This window comes from Balaenoptera physalus, assembly GCF_965194825.1.
Source record: "Balaenoptera physalus genome assembly, chromosome: 19".
NCBI lineage: Eukaryota > Metazoa > Chordata > Mammalia > Artiodactyla > Balaenopteridae > Balaenoptera > Balaenoptera physalus.
In genome coordinates this window covers 19,258,025-19,284,148 of record NC_138900.1, presented here as the reverse complement: position 1 = coordinate 19,284,148, position 26,124 = coordinate 19,258,025, and the positions used below count along the sequence as shown (strand labels likewise).

Here is a 26,124-nt window from a genome sequence, read left to right as displayed (position 1 = left end):
TATTACTATATTGTTCCCACTTAGTTTTTTCATTACTGGTAGCTCTGACTCAATGTTTCTTTATAAAAATCTATTATTCTGAAAATTAACAACCTTAGAAGAGTTTTTGTTTTATAAATTTTCCTTGGCTTTAATTTTATATAATCATTTGGAAAATACTAATAACCGAAAAACATTCCCAAAATTTCAACAGTGTATTTTTAAATTAACTTTTTTCATTTCCTTAAACTACTTCCATTGATTGTTACTTAAATTTTCCATTTGGAATCATGAATTTAAAATTTCCCTAGCTCATGGGAAAAAATTAACCCAGAAGTTCAAAAGTCTTTAAATATTCATCTGCTTCCAGCCTAAAATATCTTCAAAAGCTTTCTCTTGGCCTATAAGAGGAACCATATACCAAGGATGTTGTGTACCTTCCCATTATGGTTTTGTGGCAAGCCTTAAGTTAACCCTCCCCACTAAGAACAATTGAATATGATGAAGACTAAATATGCAATTTTAATTATAGAATATATATTTTAAAAATCAGCAGGAATTCCCTTTATAGGAATAACATTTACTGGTACTAGATCTTTTGCCATGTAAAGCTCAGTATTTGTTTTCCACTCTGAACACTTACAATTCTAAGATTTGACAGTGAGAATAGTTTCTAAAACACTTACTGGATAAGGCAAAGGTGGGGAGGGGGAAGATGATGCATTCTGATCATTATAAATAATACTTTTTCAGGGCTCTATCGTTTTCTCTCTTTCTCTAATAATCCAGAATGTGGTCGGTATCCCCAGTGTTCTAACAGTACCATGCCTGTATTCCAGGTGACCCGTAGACTTCAAGTTCTGTGTCCAGCCAGTGCAGTGTAGTGACACTGACGGAAGCCTTTATTCTAGATCTTTCATCTATTTGAGGTAGCTATCAGTGGCTTTGTTATTATTTTCTTTGTCTTTTCTCACAAAGCAAATGGTGGGCACCTATGTTTACATTGTATCTTCCTGCAGTGTACTTGGCTTGACAAAGACAAGCAGGCTTCTCTTTTGAGACTTATTATATTTTTAGTTTTCATAGACACTTATTTAATCTTTTTTTATTGTACAGCAAGGTGCTCTAAGTAATATTCTATAAAATATATTTAATAGAGATTTGAGTTTGATATTCATGGACATGAATACATGTATTTTTTTAAGAAATAAGTATTGTGTAACACTATGGCATTGCTTCTATAGCCAAAGTCTAAAAATTTCTGGAACACTGACATGTAAAGACTACAGTTAATTCTGACACTGTATCTTATTAAAATAGGATGATTTGCATTTTGTAAAATTATCCTGCACATCAAGCTGCATGCCTTAACGCCTAAAACTCTAGGATTGTTTTCATGGTAGAACAGTTTATCTGTTCAACAAACAGTGAAGCAAGGTCTTAGCGCTTCTTTAACTACCTTTGGAAATACTGTACAATGTTAGAATAATTTATTTTGCTTTACAGAAGTTTGTCATGTATTGACTTTAATATTGTATTTTGGTAATAAATTTTTTGTTAAAAACACTTGCCTCTAAGTTTTATTAACAAAAAGTTATATCCATTCTTATTTTGGAAATGTTGATTTAATCACTTAGAAATTTGGATTTAAATAATGAAGAACTTCCCCAGGCTTAAACTAAGGCTTATGATTACCCTTTGGTAACATGTTAAACTATTGATGACTAGCATTAAACTGTGTTACACAAAGGTAATTGAAAAAGCATTTAGATTGTTTTAATCTTTTTAAAAATTCAATCTAGGAACTCCCCTGGTGGCGCAGTGGTTACGAATCCACCTGCCAATGCAGGGGACACGGGTTCAACCCCTGGTCCGGGAAGATCCCACATGCCTCAGAGCAATTAAGCCCATGTGCCACAACTACTGAACCTGCGCTCTAGAGCCAACGAGCCACAACTACTGAGCTCGTGCCTAGAGCCCGTGCTCCACAGCAAGAGAAGCCACTGCAATGAGAAGCCCACAAACCACAACGAAGCGTAGCCCCCGCTCACTGCAACTGGAGAAAGCCCACGCACAGCAATGAAGACCCAACGCAGTCAAAAATAAATAAATTTAAAAAAATTTTTTTTAATTCAATCTAATTTTGTAGTTTTTTTCCTTGCTACACAGTTCTTCACTTTATCTTCCAAATCACATCCTTATACGCTTTAAATTCTGATGTAGTCAAAGTGCTAAAGTAGCTCTCTTAACGGCAGTTAGCATTTTGCACTTGCATTGATCTGTTGCATTGGCAAGTGAAGCTAACATCATCTGACTATATCATTGGTCTAGTTACACATTTGTGCCCGAGAATCCTGGGCTACCTCGGCTGCAAGTGTCTGAGGCCAAACATTTCTCCCAAAAAGCTTTAATCCCTTGTCCTATCTCCCCAGGGGCAACATAATTATGTCCTATCTTTTAAGAGCCAAATCCCAACACTGTCACTAACCTCCGGATAGTTGTAGAAATCTCAGCACGAAAGATCCAGAACATGTGCAACTTGGTAGCCACCAGCCACACGTGGCTATTGAGCACTTGTAATATGACTAGCACTTGTAATATGTTGTATGTATAATATACAACAGTTCTGAAGACATCGTTTTTTAAAAAAGTATCGCATTAATAGTTTTTTATATTGATTACTTGTTGAAATGATATTTGGGATATTTTGGGTTAAATAATATTAAAATTAATTTCACCTGTTTTTCTATGTAGCTACTATAAAATTTTAAATTGCATATGTGGCTCACATCATATTTCTGTTGGACAGTGGTGGTATAGAAGGATTAGTAAACTGACAGCCCTTGTTTCAAATCTGGCCTGCCATCCATTTTTGTAAATAGTTTTATTGGAACACAGCCACACCCAGTCATTTACATACTGTATATGGCTATTTTTGAGGTACAAAGCAGCACTGAGTAGTTGTTACAAAGACTGTATGCACCACAAAGCCCAAATTATTTACTATCTGCTTAATAGTAAATCGTTTGATCGAGTTTGCTGACCTGTGACCTAGAACAATGGTATGATCTGTGCTTTAAAGCTCCCAGGAAAAAAAAGCTTATAAAGAAAGCTTTATATAGCATTATTTTATAAATATATTATTTCGTCTCCTGTTCTTCTACAGCCCTACCCATAAGTTATGACTTCAACCTAACTATTTCATCATCTCCACTACCTAAAGCCAAACAATTTGTTGGAAATAACATAATTAAATAATAAATAATGCCGCTTTTAAAAAGTACTGTTTTCCTCCTGACAACCTTATGGTGCTGATGGTACCCTCTCTGCTTCACCCTTTCTGTGATGTGGTCATGCCACCGGCATATCTAACTGCAGTAGGAGGTAACCGTGGCAGCTAATCCACTCAGCTGCGGTGACCATTGACTTGCATAATCCAGGATATGAAGAAGAGTCTTAGACACACCTCTTTATAATGAATAACTTGTCTGACTCTAAAACCAGATTCTGGGGTTGGGTGGCGGCAGTTGTAGTTGGCTTTGATGTAGAACTGTTGACTAAATTGGCAGATTAAGAAAAAGTCACAGTATTCGCCTACATAGATTCTTCGAATCAAGCAGCAAAGATGTAAAATGAACATTTTTGGCCCTATAAATTCTCAGAGGAGTTTCTGTTTTTCATTGGTGCCATACAATAGATAGTATGTTTTGGTTTATATCTTAGAATCCAAATGACTGTAAGATGCTTAAACCATTTCCAGAGTCCTAGATGTGCAGCAAAATCTAGTTTGTGTGTTGTGTTGGGGGACTGTAGACCTCATTTTTCTGGTGGTACATTAATATACTGCATCCAGTTTTCTCATTTAGACCATAAAGTGTTTGTAAGATTATGACATACTTGGTTTTTTCTATTGATTTTTTTTCCCAGTATGAGTAATTCCTGTTTAAATTGTTTGCCTTACGAAAGTTGATTCTAGTAGATCTTCCTTTGAATTAAAAGTTTAATTTTAGGCATCTAATATAAATTCTTACCATTATAGAACAAAATCATAAGATATTGGTGGTGTTTTGTTTCCTAACTCAACCACATTTACACCAGTTGTGTCACTTAATCCAGAGAGTAAAGGCACCATTCGGGAACAGTTTGCAAAACTGAATGTAAGACAGATACTTCCATGACAACGCTGAGGTAGATGGGGCCTTTGTTTGAAAAGGACATGATGTGTTAGGTGGATGGAGTTTTATTTACACAAATCAGAAAATAATGAATCCTTGACCATGAGCTGATAAAATAGACCCAACTATTTTATCTTTCTGATTTCTCAGCTTTATCCTCTGTTAAAAGGAAAAATTAAGAATAATTATCCATGTCATTGCCACTGGTATCAGTAATTGTAAAATGTTTTTTGAGTTATTAATAAAGTATGTCATCTTAAATATGTACACAATAGAAAATTATGAACTGAAGAGACCCTCAACAAAATAAAACAAGTTATTCATTTTTCAGGTCTTTTATTAGTACCTAATGTTATTTAAAGGCTTAGTGCACATCTCCAGATTTCTGGGTTTTTTCTACTTGTCATTTTATTAATTTTAGTATCCATACTTCAGCAATAACGTGGCTGCATTTTACTGAAATAGACACATCAATCTACATCTTGTTCTTTTTTGTTTGTATCTGCAATCCCATTTAAATTTAGTATTTCCAACCACAAAAGGTGTTAGAAAATTCTATTTCAGGCTAATGAGAAAAAGTACAGCAGGATACGGTTCAGACCATAAGCTGTATTTCTGATCCTCTACAGCTCACATTCTACAAAAAATAGTTGTGCTGAAATAATTAAATAATTGTAGGAAACCAGCAGTTTCCAAGTTATCTTCATCTTCCAAGCCCTTCTCCATATGAAGCATGAGAATACAATTGGTGAGGTCGTGCCTTTCCATAATGCTGAGATTGGAATCCATGCAGGGTATCACCCTGTAGGTTAAAGAACTCTAAAATGAGGCTCTTCAGAATCCGTGCCCAGCTGGAGCACGCCCGTGCTCCGTGTGCAGATGCTGATAAAGAGGCTCCAGTGTACTATGTGACACTTGTTAAAACTCACTTTGTAATCACAGGGAAAAAGTAAGTGTGGATCTTCCTAATGGGAAAGCGGTCACTGTGTCCCATCTGAAGCAAGGGGAGGACATGGGTGGTGGACGGCCTGCCAGCTGCGCACTGAGTGGGTATTTTGCTACCTCAGCTGGTTTGGAATATAGTTTGGCTTTACCTCTTTGAACCTCTTGTAAGCTCAGTTATGTCTTCTATTTTCTGAAATGTGAAATTGATGTTATAATACCAACCTCAGAGAGTTATGTGGACTAAATGAGAGGATGGTCTATAAGATACCTAGTTGAGTTCTGACACTTCTGGATGGTGTTGGTTCGAAGCCGTGTGACCTTGAGTAAGGCATTCAACCTTTTTTTGAGCCTCAGTTTCTTCATCAGTAAAACAGAGGGTAATACTTAAACCTTGTAGGGGTGTTGTGAAGATCAGCAACCATGTGTATAAAGGGCCTGGCCATCTGTGAGCTCAAACAGTGGTTCCTATCATGGTTTGAGCACTCACTGTGTGTGCTGGGGGCAGGGACGCATTAAACGCCCTTATAAATCATGGTATCAAAGCTACCTGTTAGCCTTGGAAAGGACTCTAAGAGCCATACTGCTTTGTGTTTTGAGGAAGGATACTCACAACAAAATATCGTATCTCTTAAAATATACCCAAAAAAGACAAACCTGGTACCTAGAATATCGTATACAATTCATGTCACATCTTAAAAGACAACAGCCTGGGAGAAAGTGTCAGAACATTACCCTGTTACCATCACATTAAGTTCATATAATCATTCTCTCACACCTATAAACCGCCATTAAGGACTATGTGAAAATGGCCCTTTCCCTAAATCAGCTGATGAGCGGGCAGCATTGGCAAAACTTAGGCCCAAGGAAAGAGAATGGTATTTCAAATTGTATACGCTCAGTATAATCAGCCGCTAACTATACAGGATTGAGTGCCATGCACTGGACCATTAGGGAAAGGTAACAGTTCTCGGAAACGGTGAGAAATGGCCTGGCTCAGACCATGCAAAGCTCTCACATGGAACTCAGTCTTCTAACCATCTCACAAGGACTGTTTCACCTGCAGGATTCAGGTGCAGAGCAATCCTAATTCTGAAGCATACCTGCAGTCCAGCCCTAAAGCCAACCTCTTCATATGGGGTGCTGTCCTGTGGGCCTGGGATGTAGCTCTCCTAGTTGCACCGAGGAGACGTATGACCAGGTAGGAAAACGGCAGAAGGGGCAAAGATAAAATCCAGACCAGCATTTGCGTTTAACCACTATCCACTGATGTAACTTAACACTATTTCCAGTCTCCCCCCACGCCCCCAACACACACACACATACACTTATGCATAGTGAAAATACAAAAGTTAACCTCTAGAATTTGGCCGGTGTTCCAACCACCAAAACTTAATCTGTATCAGCGTTTCAACCTTTTTTTCATTATCACATCCCTAAGGAACTTTTTTTTCTTGATCACCCCCCTCCATGAAATTTGAATACCTTAGATATACTGTATATCTGCACTTTATACATTAAAAGAATAAGGTTTTTTTCAACCCCCAAGAGCCAATTTTCTCCCTATTGTGGGTGGAGGGGGTAATATCACCACGGAGAATGTATGCTCATATAAATGAACTGGTTGGTGACAGTTGTGAGAGGAAACAAACTTTGTTTCCTGGTATCTTGACTGAAAAAAATTTAAAGCCATCAAGAGACTGTGATTAAAAACCTCTCAGAGGTAGCTGTATTCGTTCCTCCATCATATGGGGAGCACAAAAGGACAGAGACTACCTACTCCAATCTCCACACAACTATTGGGGTCCTTTGAGTCCTAGCAGCTTTCAGACCTGGTGAGATGCAATCAAGCCGGTGAATTCCTAAGCATAAGTCCTTCAGGCTAGTTTATCAACACCCATGAGTGGACTCAGGAAGATTTGGGGACAGCACGTGGTAAGTGTTAGTGAAAATCCAACCCAGTGCTAGATTAGCCATAATTTAAGGCATGATAAAATATCTGAATTTGAGGGTATGAGAAACACATACATTTCTGGCTGAAAGTCCTACTTCGTCCTACAAAAAAAAAAAAAAAAACCCCAAGCCAGACAGTATACCTCGGCATCTGTTAGTAGGAAATGTCTATTTCTAGGGTTTTTAGACACCTGTTGTATGTATACCTGTTTTGCAGGGAATGACATTAGAACAGTCCAAGGGAACAAACTGGAAAGACCAGCCAAGGCCACTGGTTTGTGGACTAGAAGAGCCAACTTCTAGGAATGATCACACTTCGCCAAAAGCTTATTATGTGATAAAGCACCATCATCTGCTTTAATTGGATAACCTGACTATTCATGTCCTTATTCAAAAACATACATAGTTATTCTAACCATGGAAATGGAAAAGAAAGGCGTAGGTGGAAACAGCAGACAAGTAGAAGGAAGAAGAGTAGCAGGTGTTGAAGAAAATGAACCAACATTGACAATGTTTAAATATTTTGTTAACTTTATTTAATAGAGTCCTTGGATAATTATGCACCTATGCTAATCTGCCTATAAATTTCATTCTTCTAAACCATTACAAATCTAGTTAATACAAAGTTGATCAAAGGAAGAGAGAAAAAGTAACTAACAATATTACATAATACCTTTTCTTAAGAATCTGCCAGAGAAGGAGGCAAGTATTTTAAAGGCGGGGTTGGAGGGGGGGGACGGGGAAGGACTCAGGTGTAATGTTGATTCCTGTGCAACTCTGGAATGATCTGTGAGCACCGAGAAAGCTGATATCCAGGACTCAGCATGGGTTGCCTAAGACTAAGAGTGCCAAACTAGGCTCGAAAGAATGCCGTAGACACAGCTGATCTCTGAGGTCTCTGACATGGGTCATACACAAGTGTATAAAACAACCCATGGGATGTAGGAAGAACATATTAGGATTTCCATATATTGCAGTACATAATGTGTATATATATGTATGTATACACACACATATACGTGCACACGTTCACACACGGAGAGGACAAAAATTTTTGATTGATGAAGTTGTGAGATCAAAAAGTTTGGAGACCACTGCTCTGACTTTTATTAAGACACTTGAAAAACCAACCCTGTGGACGAGGTGGCAAAATAAGAATTGCATGAAACTTGTTGCGAAAATATGTGTAAGTGGGCCAAACTGTCTTCAACTGAATATGTGTTTCTGTAAAAGAATACTCAGTATTGTAAAGATCTCATTTCTCTCAAAGACTTCTTTACCTTTTATACAATTCCAGTAAAACAATCTCCATGGATTCTTTTTTGGAAACTGGTAAAAGATTATAAAGTTTATATGAGCAAGAAAATATGCAAAACTTGCCAGAACATGTGTTTAAAAGAAATACAGTATGTAGAACTGTTGCAAACTAGTTCTTTTTAAAAATCATTTAAACACAATAATGAGTTTACAAATAGGCCATATACGTACTGGAATTAGTATGTGATACAGATAATTCAAATCAGTAAGGTAAGAATGATGGTGAAACAACTGATTCTCCAATTAGAAAAAAAAATTGTCAGATCTCTCTCTTCATATTAAAAAGATGCAATATCTTTTAAAACTAGGAAAAAGTATTTTTAAAATTTTACAATCTTGGGATGGTAAAGGTTTTCCTAAGTATGTTGGAAAAACCCAGAAGCTATAAAGGGAAGATGATAGATTTGATAACATAAAATGGAAAACCAATGCAAAGCGAAACACACCATATGAAGTACACAACACTGAGAAAATATCTGCAAGGTATACAACAGAAAGTTAATATCCAGGGACTTCCGTGGCGGTCCAATGGTTAAGACTCCGCGCTTCCATTGCAAGGAGCGCGGGTTCGATCACTGGTCAGGGAACTAAGATCCCACATGCCACGTGGTGCGGCCAAAAAAAAAAAATGTTGAAATCCATAATCTATAACTAATCCCTTTATATAAAGATTAAATCGATGACTGGCCAAAGAACATGAAAACATAAATCACAGAAAAAGAAATACAAACAGCCAATAATGTCCTGATATATCTCCACCTCACTAATATATTTAAAATGATATATCATTTGTCGCCTAAGATTGGCAAAGATGAAAAATATCCATTGTTGGCAAGGACATGGAGAAATAAGCCCCGTAATGCACATCGGTGGAGGTGTAAAGTAATACAATTTTTAACCTTTTGTAATGTAGTTTGCCAATGTTTATCCTAATTTAAATTCTAGCAATTCTATTTCTAGAAATATATCCTAAAGAATTACATAAATATAAGGATATTCTCTATGCATTGCTTGTAATAGGGTAAAGCTAGAAACAATCTAAATGTCCAATTAGAGGGGAATATTAAATAAATTATGATACATCCATATACAGAATGACTACTATATTGACTACCCATCATTGTGTAACAAAATTACCCCTAAACTTAGTGGCTTTAAAACAAACATAAACATTTATTATTCTTATCATATCTGTGCATGAGATATTTGGGAGTGGCATGGATGACACGGAGCTGGCAGATCTTCCTCCTAGGTGGCTCACTCACGTGGCAGGCTGGTCGCTGGCCAGAGGCCAGGTGCCGCCCATGTGGCCTTCTCTACACGATGTTTGAGCGTCCTCACAACATGGTGGCTGGCATCCCCCATAAGTGCGCAATCCAAGGGAGGATAAGGCTAAAACTAGGATGTCTTTATGACCTGGCCTCAGAAGTCCCACAAGGTCACTTCCACCATATTCTATGCATCACACAGAACAGCTGTGATTCAGTGAGAGAGGAGTGTATAAATATCAAGCAGCAAGGATCATTTAAGCTGAAATTTAAAGGCTGAATAGTAGTTAAGTCAGGCACTTATAAAAACTTTGAAATTTATGAATAGGAAGTAGGGATGAGGCTGGAGAGGTGACTGGAGCATGACTCAGCAGTACTTTCAAGCTTGTTAAGGAGCTTTTTATATAAAGCCAGTAAGCCACCAAAAGACTTGTATCTTAGTAAGATCAGTATGTTTTTTATATGGAGGGTGGACTGAGTAGACAAGGCCAGAGGGCAGGAATGGAGGTCAGGCAATCGGTTAGCAGACTATTGAAATGATCCAGACAAAAAAATGGTGCCTTGGATTACAGTAGTGGCAATGGAGATGGGGAAAAGTTGGGCAAGTTCTGAGATATTTAGGAATAAACCCAATGGGACTCAATGTTTGACTGGATATATGGGTTACAGAATAGGGAGGAATCAGGTTTGGCTCCTAAGTTATTGACAGCAATTAGGAAAAGGGGGCACATGGGATGAAATGTAGGTTTGGGGATTAGAAAAAGTTTAATTTTTAACGAGTTGAGTTTGAGCGCTCTGCACACATGGAAATTTCCAATAGGCACTAGACATATGGGACCCGGCTGTCAGGAGCTATGCCTGGACATAAAAACTTACGAGTCATCAGAATATCACTGGAAATTGGAGCCATGAGCCAGAGAGGAAGAGGAGTTTACATGAGACTGAAAAGGAGTGCCAGAAAGGTAGACAGAGGAGGAATACTGGGAGAGTCTATTGCCACAGAAGACAGGAGTGAACCAGAGCGTTCACACTACTAAGCCAAACTATTTAAAACTGAACAAACATCGTACATCAGACAGGAAAAAGCCAATGGAGAAGGAGAGCTCTCTCCCTTGGTCCAACGCAAGATGCTTTTATGGGAAGGATGTGACTTCCCATAAGAAGACATTAATGACTTCTAGTGCAGTGCTTCTCAAAGTGTGACGTACATACAAATAACCTGGAGATTATATTAAAATGCAGATTCTGATTCAGTAGGCCTTGGGGAGAGCCGGAGAGCCAGCATTTCTAAGGTCCTAGGTGATGCCAGCACTGCTGGTCCACAGACAATATTTTGAGTAGCAAGGTCCTACTATGGCTTTCAAACTTTGCTGAACACAGACTCACATGGAGAACTTCTTAAAAAAATTATTGGTCCCTGACCCCTACAGATTATGATTCGGTAGGTGTGAGTAGAACCTGATAATTTCCAACAAGCTCCCTGATGATGTTGATAGTGATGCCACAGGTTTCCAGGCCATACTTTTGAGCTGAACTGTTCCAGCACAACGTAACTATTGCTGGCCCCAACAGAGGAAAAGCCAGATCCCATTGGGTTTCAAAACACAATGCAAACAAGTATTCCTGTAGACCTCTGCAGTCACAGCCCATGACCAGAGCTCAATGGGGGCAAAGGTCTACCGCTCATTACCCATCACCCCCATGGTTGCTGTATCAGAAGGGATTCATTCTTAATTAACTTATTTATTACCAAGACTTACCCTCAGCAGTGGATGTCTATTTCTCACAAAGCTTTATTTTGCTTAGTAAAGCCATTTCATATGAAAACAAGCAGCTGCTAACAAGTACTATTTCCTTTTCTCAAGGGATGCATGTTTCACAACAGACTCATTTTTTTCCCCAGTGAGCGAGACAATTTAAGAAAAAACCCTATATAATAAGGTGGGGAGGAGAGGGGGAATTCTACTTAAGGAGGAATCAATTCACATATGTATTTATTAAACACACAAATGTATTTTATGTAAGGCATAAGATGCCTTAAGAAGGTGAAAGAGAAAGATTATAACCATACAGTCCCTGTTCTCAAGTCCATAACATGAAAAAAAGACACCAACAATCATGTTAAACATGACAAATGCCATCTGAAAAAACAGCTGACATTTATTTTTATTAAAACCACCAGCAGATACCTCAACCCACTGGCACAGAATGTGTGTTTGTTATTAACAGCAACAGACACACAAAGGAGGAGGAAAATATCAAACAGGGGTAACAAGGAAAGGCACCTGGCTGAAGTGATTCCTGGAATTAGACAGATGGGCAGTCCTCTTCACAGATGGAAGACCCAGAGGACCATTCCTTAATAAAAATCAATTAACATGTGCTCTGAGAATCTGCTGACAAAAGGCTTTACCTACTGTTCATCGCAGTGTGATTAAGAAAGATATCCACATATACAACACAGCAACTGCCCTCAGAAAAGGCTTACACTCTAGTTTGGAGACGGAGTAACACAGGAGACTAAGAAGACAGAGGAACGTATTCTACACAAAATTGGGAAGAAGACAGCGCGCCCTGCCCCCCTCGCCAAAAAGAGGCGCGTCTTTGGAGATGCGAAAGTACCTCTGTAGGTACTCTCACTGGCAGTCGGTAAAAGACTTCCAAACACAGATCACCGGCAGCTGGGGCCTGGGGGTGTTGCCAAGACCCGAGAAGGGGGCGCGCCAGGCCTTGGCAACGCGGGAAGCTGGGAGATGTCCGAGTGGTCGGACTGCTTCCGTCAATCGGGCCCTTACTGACCCCTCCACATCCACCAGCACAAGAGACAGGAGGGCACCGGCGCAAGAAAGTTTTTCGCGGCCCCCGGCCCGTCTCACCCTCCCCATCCGGGGGCCGAAGTGGTGCCGCCACCCCGCGGTCCGACCTGATGCCACCCTTACTCGCATCCCGGCCCTCTTCCCCCGAGCAGCGCCGCTAGCTCTGGCCTGGGGGTGGCGGGAGTCTGCATGGGCGAAGGTGGCCTAGGGCTCCTCGGTCGGCGGCGGAGGTCCAGTGCTCTTCAAGGGGTGCCGGGAGCGGCTGGACGCAGCGGAACTCAGCCGACAGCACAGCCTGGCAGCCGGAAGTGCGCCGCTTCCTTCCGGCCGGCGCCGCACGAGACGGGGCGGGGCGCCCCGGGAGTGGGAGGTGGCCCGCGCTGACGGACGGCTCCCGGGACCTATAGGCGCGGCCTCAGCGGCCCAGCCTCCCCGGCGCGCCCCCTCCCCGGGGCGGTGACTCCCCCCAGCCCCCCATTTCCAAGGTGCAGCACAAAGCTCCGCGGCTGCTGGGTTCTGGCTGTCCCCGCGGCGCGTTGCTGGCCGTAGTGCGGCCCCGCCCCCGCGGCCTTCTGCGCCCCCGGCCGGCCGGCCGGCCGCCCTCCTTCCCGGTCCGGAGCCGCGCGCGAGGACGGCTGAGGCCGCAGGTCTGTGGCTGCGTGTCGGGCCGCGGGCAGCGCGAGGGGACGCGCGGGCGCGAGGCTCCGTCGGTGGCCCCGGACTGTCCGGCGGGCGGGTGGCGCTCCGCCCTTGCGTGGCGGCGTTCGGCTGAATCTGCCGCGAAGACCGAAAGCCCGCGGGCCACCCCGCTGCGTCGCTCAGGGTGGGGGCGCGGCTCCGGCCCTCGCGGCGTCTTCGGAGACCCGGTGTGGGACTGGGTGCCCCCTTGTCCTCCCGACGTGCGGGGCTGGGGGCGGCAGCTTGGGAGAGAGCAAGTTTGTCGAGGGCGGGGCGCCTTCTCGGGCGACTTCTTGCTTTGGCTATGCGGGCGGAGGGAAGGACTGGGTGGTCTCCGGCCTCGGCGGCCACGCCACTTCCTAGGTGAGCCGGAGCGAGTTACTGAACTTATCCGGCCCCTCAGCGTCTGGCGGGGACTCCGGTGGTGTAGATTGGGGTGCGGAGGTGAGCTGAATAATGTGCCCTGCAGCGTCCCGGGATGCCCAGTACGTGCTGGTTCTTCTAAGCAATGGAGAAAAAAAGCACACGCTCCCATTTCCCTTTTCAAACATTTAAGATGGCATTCCTTGTAATTTGATGGGGAAACTTTTGTTTCTTGGGCTCATGCAATTATCACACGTAGTTGGCACTTAAACATTTGTTGCCCTTCTGTCCTAACGTGTTACATTGTATCAGTTGTGGGATTTTTACAACTCCGCTTGGGGCCCTTAGAAAGGGCATGATTCTAGGATGAGGTAATTTGGGGGTAAGCTCATCTCTAGAGGTACGACTTTGCCCACACTCCTTTTCTCCCTGTTGCTCCAGATTCTCCATTTTCAGTGCTTGCACCTTTTTGCTTCTGAGATTTTTTTTTTTGTATGAATGAATGAATGGATGAATTGTATAACGTTGATTGGTGTGTTCTTTTCAGTAGAGCCACTTGTTTACCTTTAGGAATTAATAAACTGCCCCGACAGTCTTGTCCGGCAACCGGTCATAGTTAATAAATAGTTAGTTAAACGCTGTTCATTCGTCGGAGGAGTGACGCAGGATGTTCCGGGGGACTGTAGCCAGCTTACTCACTGCCACCACTCCCCTGCCTCCCACTTGCTGCTTCCAAACCAGGCTCCTGCTCCCTGCCGTCACTCCCACTGTTGCTGCCTGGTGTAGCAGCTGCCCTGATTGGCACACCCCCGCCATCACCACTGAGGCATATTCCTAAAGCTTCCAGTGTGAATTGTTTGAAGGAACACCAGTATCAAAATCCAGATACCGGAGACAAAACAGTGTTTCCGTTCTTCAAAATCAGGCTATCAACGATCAACAAATTTACTACTTAATACCTTTTCCATGGTTGGTACTATAGAAAATAATATAAAACTACCTAACTATGTGACAAAATACGTGGTAACTGCTATGACTCGGGAACGGGAGAGATCAGTAGGGGTTGGTTCATCCCAAGAAAGAAGGCTTCCTGGAAGAAGGGCAGGGGCTTGTCTGTGATGCTCACCTGTGCTCCTAACTCTTAGCAGTGCCTGCCACAGGACAGGCGCTTCATAAATGTGGTTGTGTTAAAGAAATAGTTGTGTTGTGTCTTGAGAGTAGCTTTGATAGCTGGTTAAGGTTTGGATGGGAAAATGGGAGGGCGTGCTAAGAGAGGGAAAATGGCTCAGGTAAAGTCTCCAAAACACAGATGAGCACAGGCTGTATTTGGCAGAGAGGGTACTGACATGTGGATGGTGGTTTACTTCTGTGTTGTTTGTAGGAGTGGTTGGAAGAACAATGCATGTGAGTCTTTGACACCATGATATCCATCAGGCAAAGAAAAGGAATACAAACCACAGAAGTTTCAGAGGATTACGTGGCACAAGAAGAAAATGTGAAGTTGGAAAATAAATTGCCATCTAGTAGGTGATTTAAATTAAAGCAGCATTTTGGATTGCTCTTTTGTCTGCATATTGAAATAATCACTCTCCAATAGGATAAAAATTTGGTGAGACCTAATAGGTGAAGAAACTTATTCTATTACCCAGATATTTTAGTTTTACAGATGATTTGATTGCAATGTGATATTTGTTTTACAGTTATGATTAGATAAAAGACCTCTGATTATAGCCCTTTGCTTCTCAGCTGCCTGTTCAGTATAGTTACGCCAGTCTGATCCTTTGACTTTTGTAATACTTTTTCCCACGGTTTGGATTTTAGTCTACTTCTAATTTTTCTGGTTTGTGTATGCTATTCACAACTAGACAGCCTTACCATGGGTGAGTTTCTCATTTCATTAAAGTATTGAAAGATGAATCAAACTTTCTTTCATTCTTTATTTTCAGTTAAATACCTGAAATTTTCTAATTTGCTTTTTTTTTTTTTTTTTTTGGTGGGAAAAGTGGTCAGAATTTGGTAAATTGTTTAAATAATGTTGAAGACTCTTGCTAAGCCATACATCAGATGGCATTAATTACCAACTTCTTGCTTCCCGAGTTGCTTTCTTAGGCTAAGCATGGTCAGGATTTTTAAAAGCATGAAAAATTCCATGTCCATCAGCCATTTTGGATATCTGACAGAGTTTACATCAGCTGCAGCTAGAGCTAGTAAAGTAATTTGGGGTAACAGTTTTATTTTTTATTTATTTATTTTTTTGGTGGGGGTTAACAGTTTTATAAAATAAAAGTAATTTGTATTGATCAGTCATGCCACCCAACTCAGCCATCAGCAATTTGGGACAATACAGAGTACTTTCTGAAAATCTTATATAAAAACAAATACAGGTTCAAGTTTGTCCTTTTAAATTAAAACATAACTTTGAGGACTGTTCATTTTACCAAAGCAGTATTTATTCATGTCAGAAAAAAAAATGAAAACTAAAGAAAAGCAAAAATGAAGGAAAAAATACTCCCACAAACCCACTCATCCTGAGATTACCACCTATGACACTTTGATTATCTTGCTGTCTAAATGTTGTTCTCTGTACATGTACACCTACAGGCATTCAGATGTGTTTTTTCTCAAAATTGAGATCCTACACGCTGTTGTGTAACTTGCTATCTTTCTCTTGTGTTATGAACATATGTCAGTCAATGTATTTTTAAAATTTTGTCAGTGTGTAGTCACTGTGTGACTGTAGCATAATTTATTTAATTTCTTATTGAATATTTAGATGATTTTTAACCTTTTACCTGTACAAACTGAACTGTGATAGATATCCTTGTGGCCACATGTTTGTTTAAAACTTTATTTCTTTGGGGTGTATGCCTAGATTTACAATTATTGGTCAAATAAGGTGCTTATTTTGGTGGCTTTTACTTCCTATTGCCGTGTCGCGTTCCAGAGAGGTATCAATTTATTCTAACACCAGCAGTGTTTAAAAAATGTCTATTTTTTTTTTAAAAAGTCTATTTTTTGTATCCTTACCAAAACAGAGTACTAAGCATTTTTAAGCTATCAAATTGGCCAGTATTGTAAAAGTTATAGCTCTTCGTTTTGCCTTGCATTTCATTAATACTAACTTTTTTTTTTCTATTAAGTTTATTGGCCATTTTTTCTTCTGTGCATTGCCTGTTGATGTCCTTAATCAGTTTCCTACTGAAATATTCATTTTTTTTATTGTCCTGAAAGTATCCTATATTAAGGATATTTAACCTTTCTTATATGTACTGTAAATATGTTTCCTAGTTTATATTCCTTTAGCTTGTATGATGGGGTTTAAAATTTTAAGTAATCAAGTTTGGGAGTAGCTTTTAATATATAAACCACACATTGTAAGTAGATGATCTAAAAGACTGTTTATATTTTAGATCTGTAATCCATTTATTCCTCTATTTAAGAAACTTAGTAGTTAAACTAGGCCAAGCACAGGTCCTAGGTGTTAAGATGAATAAGATAGTATGCTTGTCCTCAAGACGCTTACATTCTAGTTGGCAAAATGGACAAACGAACAGTTAGATACAGTGGGGAAATAAAACTATAATAAAAGTATGAAAAGTATAAAAAGGTCTGTGGAATCACAAAACGGAACCCCTAGCTGTCTGCTGGAGACACGGAAAGCTTCACCACTGACAGGCAGCTGGAACTTGGCACGTTTGACAGTCTGAAATAGAACTATTAACTGCTAAATCCTTTACTGACTTGGTTTTTCATCTGTTCATTTTTCTAAAAGGTTGTACCAATAGAAGATTATGGACGATTCTGTCATTTACAATTGGTGGAACTGTTGCCCTTTGCATTGGACTTCTTACATCTGTCTACCTGGCCACTTTACATGAGAATGATTTGTGGTTTTCTAATATTAAGGTATGAACATTGTATGATTTACCCATCAGTGTCTCCAGTAGTTAATTAGCCATTTAGATGAATGACCAAGACAGTTCCGTTTTGCCATAAAGAATCCAGTCTCTTGAAAGGTTTGGCTATAGAGTAAAATGACTTTTTCTTTGTTAGTTTAAAATAACATCAGAATTTTTATAATCAAGTGAGTTTTCCCATTTTCATTAGTTTATCCATATTATGCATCAGTTACTCTAAACCAGTATTTTTCAAGCTGTAGATTGTGAAGTTGGTGTAGTAGGTCATAAGTAGCATTTTTCATAATGAAATAAAATACAAGAGAATACTATCACATAGTAAGGTTGATAATTATTTGTGAAACTTTTATTTTAATTATATGTATGTATGTACAAACTGGGTCACAGTATAAATTTTTTTTTTCCTGTTGGGTACAGTAAAAAACAAAAGAAAGAAAGAAAGAAAAAGAAAGCCAAAGCTACTGTTCTAAACCAAGGAGTTTTAATCTGGCTCCATAGATGACGTTGATGTGGTGTACCTTTCTAATAGTATATGCAAAAGATGGAGAGGAAGCCATAACTGTCATCAGATTTTCAAGAGAGTGTGTGACTCTTTAAATACCAGTTTCCTTGTTGTCTTTCTCCTCCCTCCCTCCCTCCCTCTCTCTCTCTCTCTCTCTCTCTCCCTCTCTCTCTCTCTCTCTCTCTCTCTCTCTCCCCACCCCCCCCGACATCCTTTAATTTGGCTTTGGTTCAGAGCAAGTATATCACTTAAAACTTACACATTGCCAGCGCTTTTCATCCAAAACACTGCACATTGCCAGTGTTTTTCATCCAAATGTACCTTTCTTTTCATCAAAAATGTCATGATCTTTTACCTTATTTCTCACCATGGCTTTTTTTTTTTAAAGGAGAAGAGTTAATGATGTGATTGCTGAGTGTCTTCTAGAACTGGAATTCTAGGATTCCATGGAAGGAGACCTAAGGGATGGGGATATCTTTTTTTTTTTTTAAAGATTTATTGATTGATTGATTGATTGATTGCTATGTTGGGTCTTCGTTTCTGTGCTAGGGTTTTCTCTAGTTGCAGCAAGCGGGGGCCACTCTTCATTGTGGTGCGCGGGCCTCTCACTATCGTGGCCTCTCTTGTTGCGGAGCACAGGCTCCAGACGCACAGGCTCAGTAGTTGTGGCTCACGGGCCCAGTTGCTCCGCGGCATGTGGGATCTCCCCAGACCTGGGCTCGAACCCGTGTCCCCTGCATTGTCAGGGGGATTCTCAACCACTGCGCCACCAGGGAAGCCCCCCACCATAGCTTTTAATGATTAGTTGCTTACAAAGGTAAAATTGACTTTCACAGGGCAGAGATTTATCATCTATGAGAATATTCAGAAGTATCTATACAGAATGTAAAGACAGTTCCCAAAGAGAATTTTCCAAAATATTTTGAGCTTTGGCTCCGTTATTGGAATGAGTCTCCAAAGGAGACTGCTTTGAATGACAAATTTTATTTTTATGAGTAATTTCTAGTATGTTTATTTTTAAAACCTGTCATATTACTTTATTAGATACAGCATGGACATATCTTTATACAAATAATCATGGTACCAAGAAATAATAATTCTTACCCTTCAGTGACAGTTGGTAGTTTTTCTTGTCAAGAAAAATTTTACTCACCTGTCTCTTTAAAATGGAGTACCTATAAACAGATTTCCTGGAATTAAGAAATTTAAAACTTATTTATTAGTACAAGTATTTTGAATAAAGCCTGAAATTTCCCTTTGTGGGCATAAAGTCAAAATTAAATGCTAGTAACTGTATAGCAAGGAGACATGGTGAAAGAGATCACATAATTTTAAACTGTAAGTTTAGCTCTTTAATTTAAAGCTTATACGTGGCCCTACTAGCACCCTTAAATAGGTATACCCCATCATCAAGAAACCTGAAGAAAAGGCCAGGCCATGTAGGGCTTTGTAGACCGGGCAGGAGTTGGAAGGATGTACTGATTCATCGTTTGTGTGGAGTGCAGTTGAGGAGGAAGAATTATCAGTGATGACCTTCTTTCTCCCGTTAGCAGGATAGACGGGTAGATCTTCATTCGCTATGATCATGAACCCTGTGGGAGGAGAAAATCTGAAGAGTACAGTGACTTCTGACCAGCTACCTGGAGTTAAGCCACACTTTATAGGTTGAGGGCACAGTCCTCCCCAAAACTGACCCTTACTTCGGAAGCCAGTCACAACTTTGGCGGTCCCCAGGTTACTGTCACTTCTGACCAACTGGCTATCCATTCACTAAAATGACACAGAACTGAGGAAAGCTCTATACTTATAATTACAATTTTATTATAGAAACAGGATACAAATCAGAACCAGCCAAAGGGAGGGGCACATTGGGCAAAGTCTGGGAGAGTCCCAGACTCCAAGTTTCCATTGTCCTTTTCCTATAGAGTCAGGATGCATTACCCTCCTGGCACATCAGTGTGCGACAACGTGTAGAGTATTGCCAGCCAGGGAAGCTTACCTGAGCTCTGGTGTTGAGAGTTTTTACTGGGGTTTCGTTATATATGCATGATTAATTAAATCATGGGCCACAAGGTTGAACTCAATCTCCAGCTGCTCTCCACTTGCCAGAGGTCGGGCTGATATCTGTTGGCTCAGAGCGCCAACCCTCTAAGCATACGGTTGGTCTTTCTGGCTTGGCCAGCTCCCATCCTGAGTCATCTCCTTAGCAAAAACATCTAGGGGCCCACCCTGAGTCACCTGTTAGCACAAGCTGTCAGATGTGGGCCAAGGAGCCCACCATGATAACAAAGATACTCTTGTCACAAGGAAATTCAAGGGTTTATTGGCTACCTCTCAGGAACTGGAGACAAAGGCCAACCACATTCTTTTTATATGCAGGAGGCAGCGAGGCAAGAAATGATGAGTTCAGGTTTGGATACATTGTGAGTCACTTTCAAAACAATCCAAGTAAAGATACGGAATAAGGGGAAATCATGACTATGTAGGAAGCAACACACAGGACACCAGAATCTGCAAAAAGCACAGAAGAGAAAAGTTGGACAGGACTGATGAAAGTAAACAAAATGAAATAGAATTAGTAAAGTTAAAATATTAGAGAGAAGTGACAGCTAAGGAAGACAACAGCAAGATTGCATAATTTGTGTCCCAAAGGAAGCAAAACCATGAAACGGGGAAAAAAATGTTTAAATCTGTAATTCAAGAAAACTTTCCAAAAATAAAGGAATACTTGAATCTACAAACTGAACGGGCATGATGGGTCCCAGGAACATTTGGCCTAGAAAAATCATTAGCAGGATATAGCTACGAAATTGCTGTACCTAAATAGTAAGAAACCTTTGGACATCCAGACAAAAGATCAAGTTACCTATATGAGGAAACAAAGGTCAGTCTGGCTTCCAAGTTTTCCAAGTAACATGTAGTTACTCAAAGACCTTGAATGATGTCTACAAAGGACTCACGTAAAAGAAAGTGATTTATGTATTTTAACCCAGTTATTCCATCATATATAAAGCACCATTCAAATGTTTTTGACTCTGAGAAATATGTATTTTTAAGAACACCTGGAGAAATTGGTAGAGGAAAAACTTTATCCAGTCAAGAGATAAAAGGCAAAACAATGTTAGAAAGATTGTGAAATTTAACTGTAGGACTAAGACTAAATAGTTACAGAAAAAAATATATATGATAAGAATAATGTAATAACATAATAATGTTATTATGTAATAGTAACACAATAGCAGTGTAATAATTACATAACACAAGTTAGAAGAGGAAGGGAAAGAAAAGGTAAAAGATGGTGGAAGTATCCTGATGTATCTTTTATAGCTAAAAGTCAAAAAGTTTCAACTAAAAGTGATGTCAAGAAACACACACACAGTATATATAAAGAAAATTCCAAGAAAAATAATATCAAGTAAAATTGGGCAGGGGAGAAGTATAAATTTCATAAGATTGTCATAACTTGTTACAGGAAGTCAGTAGATACTAGCCATAGAAACAAAGAATTAAGTTATCCTCTGAAGTTATAAAGAAAGGTAACCCCTAGAACAAAAACATCAACCTTCCAAATTAAAGACATGTACACACACACACATATTGAAACAAGCTGACACAGATCATGTAGTGAAGGATTTGTTCTAAAGAGCAGTAAAAAGCATGATACAATATGTATTAACACAGGTATGTCTAATTATTTTTGATTAAATAAGTATCAATGGGTTTTACTCACCTAATAAAAACTCTGGATCACAAAGCAAAATCCAAATCACATCATATATGCATAAGATCCTCCCAGAACAGTAAGAATCCTTCTGAGACAGATTAGGCCAAAGGTGTGGACAAGGACTTAATAAATGCAGAAAGGGGAAAGAAAGTATCAGACAAAGTATTAAATGAGGCAAAGAAGGGCAATATTTCAGTGATAAAGATACAAACCACAAGTATGACTATCCATGCATCAGATAATCGCAATATTTACAAAGCAGAAACCACAGGAAATGCAAGAAGAGTATAGAAATACATTAGTATTGAGGAGTTTTAATTCTTTTCCAGTTCATATAAAAGCAAGTGGACAAAAATAAGTAAGGATATAGACGACCTAGTGAAAATATTGAATATGATAGATCTAATCTGTAAATATCTAAAGAGAGAATATACGTTCCTCTCCAGTATCCACAGAACATTCACTAAAACATTGATAAATTAAGCCGTAAGGAAAAATCTCAGATCCAAAAATACAGAAATTATATGGACAGTATTCTCTAATCACAGTGTGATAGCGCATAGTCTTGGCTTGTTCCTGACTTTGGGCATAAAGGTCACAGTATCCTCTTTTGTTAATTTATTCATTCACTTAAATAAAAATTGCAGATAACTAATTAAAAAGAAAAATTGCTTACTATCTGGAAATTTTAAAATATTTAAAAAGTAACTTTTGGGCCACAGGTAATTAAAACTGAATTTATAGAAATTATAAATGAAATCTAGAAAATGATGAAAACCACATTTCAGGATTATGGAATATACCTAAAAGAGTACTCAGAAGAAAATTTGTAGCTGTAAATACTATATTATGAAATAATTAATATATTATGAAATAAATGAATTATTCCAGTTATGAAATCTCACAACAGAAGGAGGGATAAAGGTAAAAGAAATTGATCACCTAGAAAGTAGGAAAACATTTCATAAATCAGTGGTTATTTGGGGGGGTGAAAACTAAAGAAACGAAAGAAAGATAAAGATGGGGTAGGAAATGAAAATATCCAAAATAAGAAATAACACAGAAATAATTACAGAGATGGAACTTCCCTGGCGGTCCATTGGTTAAGACTCCGTGCTTCCACTGCAGGGGGCACAGGTTCGATCCCTGATAGGGAAACTAAGATCCCACATGCTGTGTGGCACGGCCAAAAAAAAGAAGAAATAATTACAGAGATCATGAAATATGGTAACAGAGAAATAACCACAGAGACCATGAAATAAGAAAGAGCCACATGAGACTATTTTGTTTGATTTTATGCAAATTAGATGAATAGATGAAATGGGTGATTTCCTAGAAGAATATTTTTTTTAATATTTATTTTATTTATTTATTCTTATTATTTTTTGGTTGTGCTGGATCTTAGTGGTGGCACGCACGGGATCTTCATTGCGGCATGCAGGATCTTTAGTTGTGGCGTGCGGACTTCTTAGTTGCAGCTTGCGAACTCTTAGTTGTGGCATGCATGCGGGATCTAGTTCCCTGACCAGAGATCAAACCCAGGCCCCCTGCATTGGGAGTGCAGAGTCTTACCCACTGGACCACCAGGGAAGTCCCTAGAAGAACATTAATTACCAAAATGGCCCCAGTAAACACAATTATTTCTATAGATGTGATAGAGAACACTTGAAAAATATTGTACCTACCTATCCCCCATTCCCAAAATACCAGACCCTGTTGATTTTATGGAGGAATTCTACCAAACTCTTAAAGAACCAAAATATTCCAATGCTGTTTGAGCCATTCTAGAACACTAAAGAGGAAGAAAACTTCCAAATTATTGCTATAAATCAGGTATTACACGCCAAAACTGAGGATCAGAATATAACTACAGTCAGTTCTTATTCCCACCAGTTATGTTCTATAAAGTCATTGAGAATAGTGAATTAGCGAATACTGAACCGTGGCTCCTGGGGAAATATGTACATATGTATAGACACACTCATATCACACATAGGTTACAATCTTAAATCCTAAAAACTCCTCCTGGTAGATTCTTTTTTTTCACAAAAGAGAAAGTGAGTTTCAGAAGTGTTAAGTGAGTTGCCTGAGGCCATCCACTAACTGGTGCCAGAGCTGGGATTCAAACCTTCTGTGACTGGCCCCAGAGCTGGGGCTTCTCGCACTGTGCTGCACTGCCCCTTACTGTCTTTATCCTCTGATCATCTCTGTATGAGAGCTGGAGCAAGAGGCAGACCACAGCTGGGAACCATGCACATCAGGCAACTCACATGTCTACAAATGACTGCAAAATACAGCAAGTATTGATTTTTGTCATTTTTGTTGTTACAAATTTTAGCTAGTAGGCAAATTTGCAAATAGGAAATCCATGAATAATGAGGATCAACTGCATATAATCTAGATAATATTAAAAAAACAAAACTCAGAGACTAATCCCACTATAAATATTGGACCCAAAATCCTAATTAATGCTAGTAAAGAGAGTCCAGTAGCACATTAAAGCATACCACACCATGAAAAAGTCATTCTTCTGCCAGGAATGCAAAGGAGATTGTTGGGAAATGTATACTTTCTTTTTTTTTTTTTTTTTTTGCTATATTAGTACCTCAGATGTAAAAAAAGGTATTTGAAAAAAATTCAACATCAATTCTTTGTAACATACATAACTCAAAATAGGAATAGAGTAGGTGAGCCCATCACATCAGTAGAATATACAAATAAAAACCATGTGATTATCTCAAAAAACACAGGAAAAGCATTTAACAAAGTTTGACAACCTTTATGATAAAAATGCTCAACTATCTAGAAACAGAAGAGAATTTTTTTTTTTTTTTTTTTTTTTCAGAAGAGAATTTTAGCCTCATAAAGGGCATTTGTCAAAAACCCACAGTTAAGAGCATACTTAATGATGGAAGACTGAGCACTTTCTCCCTAAGATCAGGAACAAGACAAGGATTTCTGCTGTAGCCACGTGTATTCAACATTGTACTAGACAGTTTGTCAGGGAAATAATGGCAAGAAAATGAAATGAAAGGCATGAAGTAAAACTGTCTCTATTTGTAGATGACACGTATATAGAATCCACTAAAAAAAACTATTAGAACTAATAAATGAGTTTATCAGGGTTGCAGGATACAAGATCAATATGCAGAAATTAATTGTATTCCTATACAGTAGCAGTGAGCAATCCAAAAATGAAATTAAGAAAACAATTCCAGGGCTTTCCTGGTGGCGCAGTGGATAAGAATCCGTCTGCCAACGCAGGGGACAGGGGTTTGAGCCCTGGTGCGGGAAGATCCCACATGCTGCGGAGCAACTAAGCCCGTGCGCCACAACTACTGAAGCCCACACACCTAGAGCCTGTGCTCCGCAACAAGAGAAGCCACTGCGATGAGAAGCCTACACACCGCAACGAAGAGTAGCCCCTGCTTGCCACAACTAGAGAAAGCCCGTGTGCGGCAATGAAGACCCAGCACAGCCAAAGATAAAATAAATTTATTAAAAAAAAAAGAAAGCAATTCCACTTACACATCAACAAAAAGTAAAATACTTAGGAATAAATTTAACCAAAAAGTATAAAACTTAAACCATATCCATGCATTGAAGACAATATTGTTAAGATAGCAATACTCCCCAAGTTCAACATGATCCCTCTCAGAATCCCAGGTGGATTTTTTGCAGAAATTGACAAACTTATCCTAAAATTTATGTGGAATAAGAGACCCAGAATAGGCAAAACAATTTTGAAAAAGAACAAAGTTGGGAGACTCACACTTCCTGATTTCAAAACCTGCAATATCAAGGCTACAATAATCAAGAGAGTGTAGTGCTGGCTTAAGAATGGACATATAGATCAATGGAATGGAATTGAGTCCAGAAATATATACCTTACGTTTATGGTCAGTTGATTTTCAACAGAGGTACCAAGACAAATGGAGAAAGAATAGTCTTTTTAACAAATGGTCTGGAGACAACTGGATATTTACATGCAAAAGAATGAATTTGGGCCCTTTTCTCATACTACGTGCAAAAACTAACACAAAATGGATCATAGACCCAAATGTAAGGGCTAAAACTATGAAACTTTTAGAAGAAAACATAAATAAATTTTCATGACCTTGGGTTGGCCAAGCTTTCTTAGATACAACACCAAAAGCACAAGTGACTAAAGGAAAAGTAGTTAAATTGGACGTCATCAAAGTTAGAAACTTTTGTGCTCCAAAGTATGCCATCACGAAAGTGAAAAGACAACACTCAGAGTGGGAGAAGATATTTACCAATCATGTCTGGTAAGGGATTTGTATCTAGAAAATATAAATAACTATTACAACTTAATGATAAAAAGACAACCTAAAATTTAAAATGAGCAAAGGACTTAATAGACATTTCTCCAAAGATGATTTACATATGGCCAACAAGCACATGAAAAGATGCTCAGCCCCATTAACTACCAGGGAAATTAAAATCAAAACCACAGTGAGATAACACTT

General features: G+C 39.3%; 2 protein-coding genes and 1 long non-coding RNA gene across 13 annotated transcripts in view; 2 read left to right on the top strand and 1 right to left on the bottom strand.

Annotated features, from left to right (window-relative positions):
* ZNF507 (zinc finger protein 507) overlaps positions 1–2,115 on the top strand; it is a 47,330-nt gene extending 45,215 nt beyond the window's left edge. For 2 of the 5 annotated variants that reach the window (XM_082438527.1, XM_082438528.1), the window contains exon 8: positions 1,782–2,115. In XM_082438527.1, the coding sequence (XP_082294653.1) occupies positions 1,782–1,919 (138 nt within the window). In that variant the 3' untranslated portion in view covers positions 1,920–2,115. The other 3 variants (XM_082438530.1, XM_082438532.1, XM_082438531.1) reach the window with 2 other exon arrangements.
* Positions 2,116–2,222: 107 nt separating this feature from the next.
* Positions 2,223–26,124, top strand: part of DPY19L3 (dpy-19 like C-mannosyltransferase 3) — a 79,108-nt gene continuing 55,206 nt past the window's right edge. For 3 of the 6 annotated variants that reach the window (XM_082438540.1, XM_082438541.1, XM_082438538.1), the window contains exons 1-3: positions 2,223–13,097; positions 14,873–15,014; positions 17,264–17,397. In XM_082438540.1, the coding sequence (XP_082294666.1) occupies positions 14,912–15,014; positions 17,264–17,397 (237 nt within the window). In that variant the 5' untranslated portion in view covers positions 2,223–13,097; positions 14,873–14,911. Of the gene's footprint in view, positions 13,098–14,232; positions 14,461–14,872; positions 15,019–17,263; positions 17,398–26,124 lie in introns of those variants that run through there. The other 3 variants (XM_082438542.1, XM_082438543.1, XM_082438539.1) reach the window with 2 other exon arrangements.
* The window catches only part of LOC309649054, a 152,306-nt gene continuing 144,241 nt past the window's right edge, over positions 18,060–26,124 (bottom strand). For both annotated transcript variants that reach the window (XR_014256925.1, XR_014256926.1), the window contains one exon: positions 18,060–19,502. This is a non-coding gene — a long non-coding RNA (uncharacterized lncRNA). The remainder of the gene's footprint in view (positions 19,503–26,124) is intronic.